Source organism: Silene latifolia, chromosome 1 (genome assembly GCF_048544455.1).
Source record: "Silene latifolia isolate original U9 population chromosome 1, ASM4854445v1, whole genome shotgun sequence".
NCBI classification, from domain to species: domain Eukaryota; kingdom Viridiplantae; phylum Streptophyta; class Magnoliopsida; order Caryophyllales; family Caryophyllaceae; genus Silene; species Silene latifolia.
The window spans coordinates 87,748,503-87,762,143 of NC_133526.1; the positions used below are offsets into that span (position 1 = coordinate 87,748,503).

Genomic DNA, 13,641 nt, shown 5'->3' on the forward strand with positions numbered 1-13,641 from the left:
TTCTTAGGTGCTTCCCACCGAGTAACTGCCTCTATCTTTGCAGGATCCACAGCAACATGCTTCTTTGAAATCACGTGCCCCATAAATGCAACCTCCTCTAACCAGAATTCACACTTAGACAACTTTGCATACAGCTGATTGTCTCGCAAAGTCTGCAACACTGTCCACAAATGCTCCTTATGCTCCTCCTTAGTCTTAAGTAGACTAATATATCATCGATAAAGACCACAACAAACCGATCCAAACACTGACTGAAGACCCGGTTCATCAAATTCATAAACATTGTTGGTGCATTAGACAACCCAAACGGCATCACAACATACTCATAGTGACCATACCTCGATGTAAAAGCTGTCTTCGGTATGTCCTCCTCCCGAATCTTCACCTGATGATAACCCGACCTCAAATCGATCTTAGAAAAGACCGCTGCATCGTTCAACTGATCAAACAAATCATCTATCCTCGACAAAGGATACTTGTTCTTCACTGTAACTCTGTTCAGCTCCCTATAATCGATGCATAACCTCAAACTCCTATCTTTCTTTTTCACAAACAAGACTAGTGCTCCCCACGGTGATACACTAGGTCTAATGTATCCCTTCTCAATCAGATCATCCAGCTGTTTCTTCAGCTCCTCCAACTCCTTAGGACCCATATGGTATGGTGCCTTAGAGATTCGCCTCGTCCCCGATTTCAACTTAACACTGAAATCTATCTCCCTCTTCGGTGGCAAACCCGGTATCTCATCTGGAAAGACATCTGGAAACTCTCCCACCACTGGTATCTGCTCAACTGTCGGACTCTCCATACTATATATGGTCTCTCACATGGCATAAGATCAACAGACACCCCTTCCTCAGATAAGACTTCAAGGTCACTACTGCAATCAACTTGACTTTGGGTTTGACAACAAACCCACGATAAGACACACTAATTCCCTTAGGACCTCTCAAAGAAACCCTCCTTTGATGACAATCTATCTTAGCCTTATACTTACCCAACCAGTCCATACCAACTATCATCTGAAAACCCTCCAAAGGAAACTCTAACAAGTCCACTAGTAGGTCAACCTGCCCAACTATCATAGACACACCTCTATACAACCGCCCACAAGATACCGACTCACCCGACGGTATAAAAACTTCCTCTTTTACAGACTCATACTCACTCAAACCCAAAAGCTTAGCATGACTCGATGATACAAATGACTGTGACGCCCCCGAATCAAACAAAACAAAGGAAAAGACTCTATTAACAAGAAAAGTACCCGTGATAACGTGAGCATCATCTTTAGCTGCTTTCTTCTCCATTATAAACAGCTTACCATTGGTCTTCTGCCCACCTCCCTGGACAGTACTAGCTGAAGTAGACGGCTTAGCAGCCGACCCCTCGTGATTGTTGTTCGTCACCGGTTTCTGATATGAATTACCGCCATTGCGGTTAGCCCCACCATTGTTGTTACTCTGACCACCCCGGTTATTCCACGACCCAGCCGGCATGTTGCTGGCATAGCTCTGAGATGGACCCTGAGAGAAACTCCCCTGTGACGGTCTCTGGAAACCCCCACTCACAGCACTAGTACACTCATGCCTCTTGTGACCCATACCGCCACAGTTGAAGCAAGACGAACCCCAACTGCTACCACCACCATCACGGCCACGCCCATAAGAAGCTCTACCACTGAACCTCGACCCCGAAGAGTAAGCTCTCACCTGGTTATGGTCGCCCCTCTTATGACTAGACTGACCACCACCCTCACTCTCAGCCTTCCTCTTCTCAGAAGCTCTCTCGGCTCTCCTTGGCCATCTCAACTAACATCTCAGCTCCCCCGGCACGCTCATACACCTCTTTAACATCTGTAAGGACCCCAACCGGCAACTTCTCCATTATCTTGGGTGCCAACCCCTTCTCAAATCTTAAGGCCAAGTTCTCTTGGTTCAGTCCCATGTCCTCTGCATACCTAGATTTCTCGTTGAACTTATGGTAGTACTCAGCAACTGTCATGTCAGAAGTCATCTTAAAGTCATCAAACTCCTCTCTCAGCTTACTACGCACATGCTCCGGCATAAACTCTCGCCTCATAGCCCTCTTAAACTTATCCCATAGTATAGCAGGTAGCCCATCTTTCACAAATATGTCCTTAGCACTCACCTTAGCCTTATCCCACCACTCACCAGCTGCTTCCCTCAAGTAGAACGCAGCTTGTTCCACTCGAAGTTCCTCTGGGCAATTAACCAGATTAAGTATGTTCTCCATATCTCTATGCCAAATATCCAGCACATTTGGCGCCCCACTCCTCATGTACTCTTTGGGATTGAACCTCGCTATATGTATACTTATTTTGGAGTGATCTGGCCCCGCCTCTTTATCTTTCCCAACTTTCTTTAAAGCCTCTGTAAGAGTATCTTGGTGCTCCAACATCTTAACAATCTCATCTATACTCATAGTCTCTGCCCTGGCATACAACGCGGTTCTCTTTGGCGGCATCTTGAAACTATATAAGAAAAAGTAAACATGAACACGCATCCCATATCTCAAAACATGAAAACGACATGTACAACACCTACTCGATCGAGTGCCACAATCCACTCGATCGAGTTGAGGCCACTCGATCGAGTTGCCCACTTACTCGATCGAGTGCCTGGACTCCAGAACCTGACCAGAAAGCACAAAAAAATTACTCGATCGAGCCAACTTCCCACTCGAACGAGTTGACCCCACTCGATCGAGTGCCCTATCCTACTCGATCGAGTGCCCAAAAATAGACTACTGCCCAGAAATGAAAAACTACCTACTCGATCGAGTTACACCCACTCGATCGAGTCACTCACCTTCTCGATCGAGTGCCCCCCACTCGATCGAGTGCCCCCCACTCGATCGAGTCATGCTGACTCGTATACTACCTGCATGCTTATCTCAACACTTTCTAACCAACTATACTTTATGCAAAACGACAAACAAACACACACACACATATATATATATATATATACACACGATATCACTTTATATACACAAAAAAATATAACTTCCTTTTTATGTTCCTAATAAGCCAAGTTATAAACCATATATCATGCAGTTCACGTATTCAATCAACGACATATATAATCATATCATCACCATCTTCCACCACACATCTCATATCCTCCACATTCATGCATCCACCAATACACAAAACGCATTACTATATAGATACACAACATAAGATAAACACACAGCGATCCCGACACAAACCTCATAGTGACCGGTTCAAAGTTGTAAGGCGAGTTCGCGACTTTAGGACGTCTCCCAAGTATTTGCATTAGCTCCTACAACTCTTACCCGGGTTCATTTTAGTTTGACTCCCTATGTTCATTAGGTTCATTGGTTACAGGTTTCAAAATCGTCGCTCTGATACCACTTTGTAACACCCCCATACTCCAAGTGCCTTACCATGACCACTTAAGGTATGAGAATGCTACCATCTCGGTTACCCGAGGGAATGATAATCAAATGGACAATAACGAAAAGTACTTAAGTAATAATAAAGTTTAAGTGATACAAACCCAAAATCCATAACTGCTAAAAAGAAATACAAATGCTCTCAAAATCCAAACGACTAAAACAACTAGTTCGAGACACAGCGGAAGACTCTAGACCACGTGATGACTCCATCCCAGCTATCCCTCGCGTAAGCAATCATACCTGCTCAACAACTGCTCACCATCCCCGAATGGATCACCACAGTTTTTAAAACAATTAAACAGGGTCAGTGCTGATTACATAAAACAACAGCTACAATGAAATAGTATTACAAACAACTCAATTAGCACAACTCAATCTCAACAACTCCAACTCATCTCCACACACCTGGCTACACACTGAAGTGTGTAGCCCTGCCAGAGTACCCATCGTTACAAGTACTCCTCACGGCCAGTGGGGAACCGCAGCCGTTCCCACCTAAGCCCCGCTCCATCTCCATCGAGCGATAAACGCATGTTCATTAATGTGCACATCCCTTCTGTGGCGGGTTCCACAGAAGGCGAATCAAGGACGTGAAGCCACTCCCGCAAGTGACTCCCCTCAGCCAGGGACGCACCCCGAAGATCACAAACAATTACGCAACCAACAATACAATCAACAATCACCAAACCAATACTGATATGATAAACAATCAACAACAACAACAATCACCAACAATACTATGTAACCAATACTGAGTAGGGAAACCCTACCTGGAATCCAAACATACAGACGGTCTAGCAGCTAATCAAAATCTTTCCTCAACGAATCCTTCTCCTATAACATGCATACATTCAATTACCACCACAACCATACAAATCACCTAAAAACTCCCAAAAATACCCGATTAGGGTTTTAAAGAAACTTAACGAAACACAACATAAATTATATAAAAAGCTTACCCTCGACACAACGATCACAACGGCGTAAAGAACGAGGAAATCCGACACTCCTAGCCTTGGGATTTGTTAACAATGCGAAGAACACGAACTACGTAACTTCTCTTTTTGTCAAAAAGGTTTTTAGAAAGGTTAACAACGATTAAGAGTAGTGACGGTCACCCTTTTATATTAACTTTGCATCATTAACAAAACCCGGCTAATCAACCCGTAAAACACACTTACTTAATCGAGTAAGTGGCTTAGTCGATCGAGTGGCCCTTACTCGATCGAGTCCCCAACTTACTCGATCGAGTAGCCTCCAGGCAGCCTACTGTTTTACGCGGAAAACTACTTACTCGACATAGTAAGTCCCACTCGATAGAGTACCCATAGACACATAAAACCGTAGTATTATACCAAGTGCCTTACCAGGACCACTTAAGGCATGAGAATGCTACCATCTCGGTTACCCGAGGCAATGTATATCAAACAGACAATAAAGAACCATACTTTAATAAATATGTTTAACGTGATACAAGTCCAAAACAAAAACTGACAAAGTAAAATACAAATGTTCCTCAAAACTGTCAAACCAACTAAAGTAATATAAAAGAATGTTTTGACACAGCGGAAGACTTCTAAACAGCTCGTGATGACTCCACCCAGCTATCCCATGCGCATCAACTCATACCTGCTCAATACCTGCTCACCACCCCCGAATGGATCACCACAGTTTTTTTAAAACAATTAAACGGGGTCAGTACTGATTACACAAAACAACATAGCCGCAACAAAAGCAATACAACAATCCAATCCAAAATCTCCATCACATCACCACACACCTGACTACACACTAAAGTGTGTAGTCCTGCCAGAATACTCATCGCAACAAGTATTCCACACCGCCAGTGGGGGGCCGCAGCCGTTCCCTCCTAAGCCCCGCTCATCTCATCCGAGCGATAAACCCAAGTTCCTAAATGTGCACATCCTTTCTATGGCGGGTTCCACAGAAGGCGAATCAAGGGCGTGAAGCCACTCCCGCAAGTGACTCCACTAAGCCGAGGACGCACCTCGCAAACCACAGACAATTATACGACAATCACAATATACTATCAACAATCACCAATTCCAAATCCAATACCAATATGATAAACAACAACAACAATAACAACCAACTATCAACAATGCCATGTAAACAATACTGAGTAGGGAATCCTTACCTGGAATAGCAATCACACGAGACCGTCACAGCAGCTAATCAAAACCTTTCCTCTACGAATCCTCCTCCTATAACACATAATTACATAATTACCACTTAATCATCATAATATACCCAAAACCCCCAAATCTACCCAATTAGGGTTTTAAACAAACTTACTAAATCATTATAAAAATTATACAAGAAGCTTACCCTTGACACGATGATCACAACGGTATAACGAACAAGACAATCCGACGATCCTAGCCTTGGGATTTGCTACTAATGCGAACTACGTAACTCTTTTCTTTTCTTTGAAAGGTTTTAGAAGATTAAAAAGTGATTAAGCAAAGTGACGGAAACCCTTTTATATTAATCTCGCATTATTAACAAAACCCGGCTAAAAAACCCGTAATACTCACTTACTCGATCGAGTAAGTGACTTACTCGATTGAGTGCCCCTTACTCGATCGAGTGTGCCCCTTACTCGATCGAGTACCCATCAGGTCCGCTACTGTTTTGCGTAAAAAGATACTTACTCGACAGAGTAAGTCCCACTCGATAGAGTACCCACAGACATAGAAAACCGTAGTATTACAAATTTCCCTATTAAGATAGACTTGAGACACCGTTTGTTGTGTAATTTTAGTGTTGTTTCGATCCGTTTCCTAAGGCCTAGTCAAGGGCGTGTATTTGACCACTACGTTCACCCCGTGATGTGATAATTCCTTGGTGATCGGCTTCTTAGGTGACCTTTAAGACCATGCAACCGTCCTACTATCCTTGTTTACCATCCATATCATTTTACCAAAGGGAATGAGCTGGTACATTTGTCAAAGTTGAGTTCAATGTGCCAATGAAAGCCAAAAGTTTGCTATTTTGTCGAGTTACCAAAAGTACCCTTGCTACATATGGGGTCACTTATTTTGCCAAAGTGCTTAATGTCAAATGTTACCAAATGAGAAAAATGGGAAAAACCAAAAGTTATCAAACGAAAAAAAAAAGTTCCCAAATGCTTAATGATATCCAATGAAAAAAAAAACTCAAGCAAACCAATGAAACAAGAACTCCAAACCTATATATTTCCTTCACCGGTGGTCTATCATTTTGTTGCATGGTTGAGGAGGTACGACCCTTCCTTCCACATAGGTAGAAGGTGGAATCCCAAGCCTATAGAATCTTCTAACATCACGGGGATTTCACTCTCCATCCCGCCTGATCACCCTTGACAAAACAACTTAGGAGATGTGAATGAAACGTGCTAATTTTTCCCAACTAGGAGGTGACTCGTTTCTATAGTCTTAGTTGTTAATTTAGTTAATTAGTTTAATATCACTCAATTTCTTGATTCGCGTAGCTAGCTTGTAATCTAAGACAAAACTAGTACTCGACCTTGATCTCCCTGTAGTTCGACCTCGACTACCCTACTTCATTATTTGATTTAATTGTTTGATTTGGGGAGTGCGACAAACCCACTATCATTTGTCCCACAAGATTTGTGACTGTTTAATTGGTTGGATAAGCATAATTTTTTTTTTGAAATTGATAAGCATAATTTGAGTAAACTAGGTTAAACGATAAGATAAATAAAAAATAATAGCCAATTCAGCTTCTTTTGGCTTACAAATCTATTTATTTATAATAATGAAAATACAAACTAAACATTTAACTTTTTGCCACATCAACATTTACCACTTATTCACCCATTAATCCTCCACCTCATCAACAACATATTTTCTTATACAAAAAAAAGAATAAACAAAAAACCTCTAAGCAACAGCTCTTCATCATCCCTTATATTTATTACCCATTTTATAAAGAAAAGCCCACCAAACAACAACTCTTGACCCATTTACTTCTATAAGGGGATCTTCTACAAGATTATTATAAAACGGTCATTTTAATAACTGTCTGTATTCATTACCTTTTTTTTTTATGTTTGGAGCCGTTTTATACTTTTTTTTTTCTTTTATGTAAAACCATCTTATACAAGTGACAAGATTATGCAATTTTTTTAGAAGCAATCAAAGAAAAATATTTTGCGAAAACTTACCATTTCATATAGAGTTCTTTTTCCAGCAGCTTTAGTCAATAGTTTTTATATTATAGTGGTTAAATAAGAAGTCTTTGAAATAGAATGCATAATGACAAAAATATGAAAATCCCGTGCAATTGCACGGTTAGCAAAACTAGTTCACAATCAAAATAGAATATATCGTAAATCTGTAATCATATTTGGAGAAATTAATTACGCCATATCAAAATTGACACTTTCACCACTAAATTAATGGAGACGATAAATTATTTTTTATTTTTTTTATTATTATTTTTTTTTACAGTCAAAGAATAATCTTTACATAGTCATAGCTCCACAAGCAAGTCGGTGAGCTATTTTATCGTAGAAGGAAATGAAAGCAAATACATTGATATCGGTGATTTGAAAAAAAGATCTTTGGTTTCTGTCGAGCATTTTTTTTTACATGAGGACGCTCGCCCCTGTTGAAAATGGAAAAATCCGAATGTCTTAGTTAAATTTTTGAAAAATTTTCAAATTTACTCTATTAAATTACTCATTTGTCCCCCTAACGAGAAATACTAACTTCGCCATTGGCTCACATAATCCAGTTTGATGACCATTATCATCCCCCATTCCAGAAATGAAGAAACATTGTCTTTCATCTACAATTTGGTCCGTTTCTACTTTTGCTCAGTTCAATCGGATATCAAGTAGCTTAGGGGTCTTTAATGCCTCGTACGTTGTTTGTTTTGTAGTGGGTTATTAGGTAATACTCTCTTCATTCAACTTTTATCACCTTCTTTCATTTAATTTTTATCACCTTATTTTATTATAATACTCCTCTCAGATATTGGAGAAGTGGGGTGATAAACGATTAATGGAGGGAGTACAACGTTATGTAATCTCTTATCTCAATGCGTTAGAGACGAATGTATCGTGAAATGGCATATGAATCCTCTCCATTACCTCATTCTCTCCATTATCTATTAATGGGTAGGATTTGATTTGAAGAAAAATTTAGTAGTTTAGATTTATCAAGATTGTACAAAAAATGAGGTGGAGATTGAGGTGCCAAAAACTAATCCGGGCCCTTTATTTTGTCCCCAGAATAAATCCGGTTTATTGATAAATAATGGGTAGGTAATAAAGAGAAAGATAATGGAGAGAATCCGGTCCGCGTGAAATGATTGTGTATTAACCTGCTGAGTGACCACGAGTTCCGCGAGCACGTAGTACAGAAATGAACAAATGATGCCACGAGTACCCCGTGAACCACGACCATCACATTTTAACACCAGTCTCACTACTCAAATACGCCTAATTAATATTTTTTTTTATTACAAGAAAAACTCCGCCTATTATTAAACCCATCTAACCTCTTCTAAATTAAAACACACCAAATATTATTTCCAAAAAAAAAAAAAAAGGAAGAAGAAGCATGAAGGAGTATGTAGCTTACATTGTAATTGGAATTGCATGCATAATAATATTAAAATGGGTAGTAAATACAATGCAATGGCTTTGGTTTGAACCAAAAAGGCTTGAAAAATGCCTTAGAAAACAAGGGCTTCAAGGAAATTCTTACAAGTTTTTATTTGGAGATATGAAGGAAAGTTCTATGTTACGTAATCAAGCATTGTCTAAGCCTATGACTATGCCCTTTAACCATGATTATTTTCCTCGTATTAATCCTTTTGTTCATCAACTCCTCAACAAATACGGTTTGTTGCTTTTCATTTCTTTAATTTATCCTTTTCGATTTCCTGCATTTTTTTTAATGGAGTAGTACTAGAAACTCCGTCTCAATTATTTGTTTAGCATTTTCATTCTCTCTTAATTTTTTTTTCCTTAAGCAAAGATAAACAATTGAGTGATGAGTTATTTATTATTTGTTTTTAACTAGTGTATGTGAATTCTACAATGGGTTGAATTAGGGTAAACATTTATCGGCATTCCTCGAATCAACAAATGATTAGACAAAACGGGTAATTTTTGTCATTCATTTGTTAATTTTTGTCAAGTATGACCTACAATAGGAAGTATGACCAATTCCTTGGAAAATCATACTTACCTCCCTACTCATGTTTCTAACTCTCATTCCCCTTTTATATAATTTTAGAATGAACCAAATAATAAATAATAGGTATAGGATTCTAAATGCATCCCCCATAGTATCTCATATTCTCATTCCATTTCAATCCATTTCGTCCTTTTAAACCAAACGGCCCCTTAAATGTAATTCGCCGCAAAACACATTGTCCAGTCAGAGCCTATTCAATACACAAGCTCTCATTTTGTGTATATATTCCCAATACATACAGTATTAGACTTCTTTTTTTTAAAAAAAAAAAAAAAAAAATTACACTTAGCTACAATGCACACAAAACATCAATACAACATATTTTTTAAAAAAATGACCATGATTAGAAATATAGGTAAGATTGTTGTTTTAACCTAGGTAGAATTTGAACCTACCTTTCTCTAATTGGTGCCCCAATTTTCCTTGTTTATAAAAACATATACTAAATTTATTGGTCATCATGTCGGTGTAGCTAATAAAATCACAAATAAAAACATCAATAATCACAAATGTAAGAAAATTATTTGTAATGTGGAGCATTTATTTTATTTCGGGAAAATTTCACTTTGTTATTTTTTACGGAAAATGATAATCAATTCTAATTTTCTCATTAGATAGGATGTACGAGTGGCGTGGTAGATCGTTCAAGTGTAAAAAAGAATTTCTAGGTAGACAAGAAGGAAACAAATAGGGAGATAATTTGTTAATGATTTTTGTTATGACCTCTACTTAATCTTGTTGAATACTCCGTAATATAAATAACTTACTTCTGGAATTAAGCATCATATTTGGTATATCCTCTAATTAAGTAGGATGGAGGGACTACTTAGGGAGTATTAACTTATGTTTGGATGTGAAATAAAAATGATATTCTTGTTATATAGACGATATAAATGAGACGGAGAAAATATTATGTGCTTGGTTGGCAAAAAATGATGTTTGGCTTGGGCTCGTTAGAGGTTGGCTCATTTATAATGCGAGTTCAAAAAATAATGAGTGGCAAACTCATGCTCGTTTTAGGCGACCATGTCGGGCTAAGATGGGTGGGGCTACAGCATGCTCGTTTTTTTTTAGTTCAGTTGCGAACTTTGTGTAAACAATGGGGGGTGCTGGGTGCAGGTACCAACTGTTTCATGTGGATGGGACCAGTGCCGACTGTACACATTGGAGAACCAGAGTTAGTAAGGGAAGCTTTCAATCGGATGCACGAGTTTCAGAAGCCCAAAACTAACCCTTTGAGTGCTTTACTTGCTACCGGTCTTGTTAGCTACGAAGGCGACAAATGGGCCAAGCATCGCCGCCTTATTAACCCTGCTTTTCATGTCGAAAAGCTCAAGGTATTCTAATAATTGCTCCTGTTCCAATCTTGTATTGCTTAATGAGTTTTGACCTCTACATCAAATTTCAATCTTATTGTACTTCTCTGAAATTGCTGTAATTTGTAGCTTATGATTCCTGCATTCCGCGAGAGCATTGTGGGAGTGGTCAAACAATGGGAGAAGAAAGTCCCTGAAAATGGATGTGTTGAGATAGATGTATGGCCGGATCTTACTAGTTTAACCGGAGATGTTATCTCAAGAGCGGCGTTTGGCAGCATCTATGGCGATGGAAGACGGATTTTTGAGCTCCTATCGGTCCAGAAAGAACTCGTCTTAAGCCTGCTCAAGTACTCTTATATCCCTGGATATTCGTAAGTTCCTCTCTTTAACCCCATAAACTTGGGGTACAACCATCATATATAATACCATTATTCATATAGTCATATCAACTTTTGTGAAAGCAATGAGGTGATCATTTAGAGGCACAAGTCGAAACAGAAACTTATTTTTTGCTGATATATATGTAGGAATTTTCAATTTCAATTGTTTTTATATAGGAGGCACTAATCTTCAGTCACATATGAATGAATGAATTATAGATATCTACCAACAGAGGGAAACAAGAAGATGAAGGAAGTGAACAACGAGATACAAAGACTACTCGAAAACGTGATTCAAAACAGGAAGAAAGCAATGGAAGCCGGAGAAGCAGCAAAGGATGATTTGTTGGGGTTGCTAATGGATTCCAATTACAAGGAGAGTTTACTTGAAGGCGGCGGTAAAAACAAACAATTAATCATGAGTTTCCAGGATCTTATTGATGAGTGTAAGCTATTCTTCCTAGCTGGGCATGAGACCACTGCAGTGTTACTTGTGTGGACTTTGATTATGCTGTGTAAGCATCAAGACTGGCAAACCAGAGCCCGAGAAGAAGTTTTGGCTACTTTCGGGATGGACGAACCTACTAATTATGATGGCATAAACCGTCTCAAGACTGTAAGTGTTACCTTTTCCGTATTTTTTTAATACTTCCTTTCGAGCTTATGTTTTCTCATACCTCACTTTAGTTGATATGGCACGACACTTCAACACTTCATTCTAGGTTGAACACGTGGAAAGTATTCACAAATTAGCACAGCGGACTCAAACCCACGTCTGTATAGTCCAGTCTGAGTAACATATTTACAAAGCCTCAAACTTTTATATGTTTGCATAGGGGAACAAAGATTTGTATTATGTTCAAAACTTCAAATTGTCTAATGTCTATTATATACACCATAGGTTACAATGATCCTAAATGAAGTTTTGAGATTGTATCCTCCAGTCATCACAACCAACCGAAAACTATTCAAGGGCGAAGCAAAGATTGGGAACTTTGTGATACCAGCTGGTGTGGGAATTTCATTATTAACAATCCAAGCTAACCGTGATCCCAAAGTTTGGGGTGAGGATGCTGATGAGTTTAGACCAGATAGATTTGCAGAAGGGCTAGTGAAGGCGACCAAGGGTAATGTTGCATTCTTCCCCTTCGGATGGGGCCCAAGGATTTGCATCGGCCAAAACTTTGCACTCACCGAGTCTAAGATGGCCGTAGCTATGATATTGCAGCGCTTTACTTTCGAATTCTCACCAAGTTATACCCATGCTCCGTCTGGCCTTATTACTCTTAACCCACAATACGGTGCTCCTCTCATATTTCGAAGGCGTTAAGTGCATGTTTGATTTGAAGGTAATGTAGTGACAATCTAGTAGTACTGTACTATTGTGCAATACTTGTTGAAAGTATCCACTTTTATAGTTCAAAACTCCACGAGTTTGAACACTCACAAATGTAATGTCCTACTGTTTTTCAAGTATAAACAATCTAGAAAGAAAAAATAAATAGGCCTAGTTTATTGGGCCTGTTCGATTCAAAGGCATAATTAGTGTGTGGCCCAACAAACACAATGTATTTTTATTCACAAATTGTTAGATGAGACGGTCTTATACTATAAGACCAACTCATTTAATAAAGCCCAACACAACAAATAAAAAATCGACCGAATGCAAGTTATAAGTAGTTGTAAGTTGTAACTTGTAAGCTGCAACTTGTGAGTTGTAACTGCAGAACTTTTCTGGACCAGATTCTATTTAACTTCCCTCTACGTTCACCAAAAAAAATTCACCTCTTCTCTGTATGATCTCCTCCTTGCCAGCTTTCACCCTAAACCACCAATGATTAGACCTCCGCATTGACCTCCAACGACAACCATACTTCTCGCGAGTTTCCGCCCCAAAAATATTCCACTCAAAGCCATAATTTTTAGTTTAAACACTAAGTTGTCAGGCTAAAAATGATAGCTATCAAACTAAAAACCACATTTTACAAAAATTAAGTAGAAAAATTAAAATATTATAATGAAAACTTCAGTTTTCATTATAATATTTGAATTTTTCAAGTTAAAATCGTGAGTTTCAAAGGTTAAACTTGTACAAGGTTTGAGATTTTGAAATAATTTAACACAATTTTCAGCTTAAAGTTCAAGGTTTTTACACATACCATCAATTTTCACTTGAAAACAAAATACGGAGTTCTAAATATAAAAACAAAAGTATTCAAGTTAAAACAATAGGTTAAAGTAGTATTGAAATTTAATCTTAAAATC

General features: G+C 38.7%; 1 protein-coding gene across 1 annotated transcript; it reads left to right on the forward strand.

Annotated features, from left to right (window-relative positions):
* The first annotated feature begins 8,933 nt into the window (after positions 1 to 8,933).
* Positions 8,934 to 12,918, forward strand: LOC141607584 (cytochrome P450 72A15-like). The gene is made up of 5 exons (XM_074426936.1): positions 8,934 to 9,318; positions 10,797 to 11,014; positions 11,123 to 11,367; positions 11,596 to 11,992; positions 12,278 to 12,918. Exons 1-5 carry the CDS (start codon positions 9,036 to 9,038, stop codon positions 12,704 to 12,706), a joined length of 1,572 nt encoding a protein of 523 aa, XP_074283037.1. The 5' UTR covers positions 8,934 to 9,035; the 3' UTR covers positions 12,707 to 12,918.
* The last annotated feature ends 723 nt before the right edge of the window (positions 12,919 to 13,641 follow it).

What these genes read in the sequence shown, in the direction of transcription:
- LOC141607584 (XM_074426936.1), top strand. Translation starts at nt 9,036, where the DNA reads ATGAAGGAGTATGTAGCTTACATTGTAATTGGAATTGCATGCATAATA. An exon ending in TTCATGTCGAAAAGCTCAAG is followed by an intron (nt 11,015 to 11,122) that starts GTATTCTAATAA and finishes TGTAATTTGTAG; the next exon opens with CTTATGATTCCTGCATTCCG. An exon ending in TCTTATATCCCTGGATATTC is followed by an intron (nt 11,368 to 11,595) that starts GTAAGTTCCTCT and finishes AATGAATTATAG; the next exon opens with ATATCTACCAACAGAGGGAA.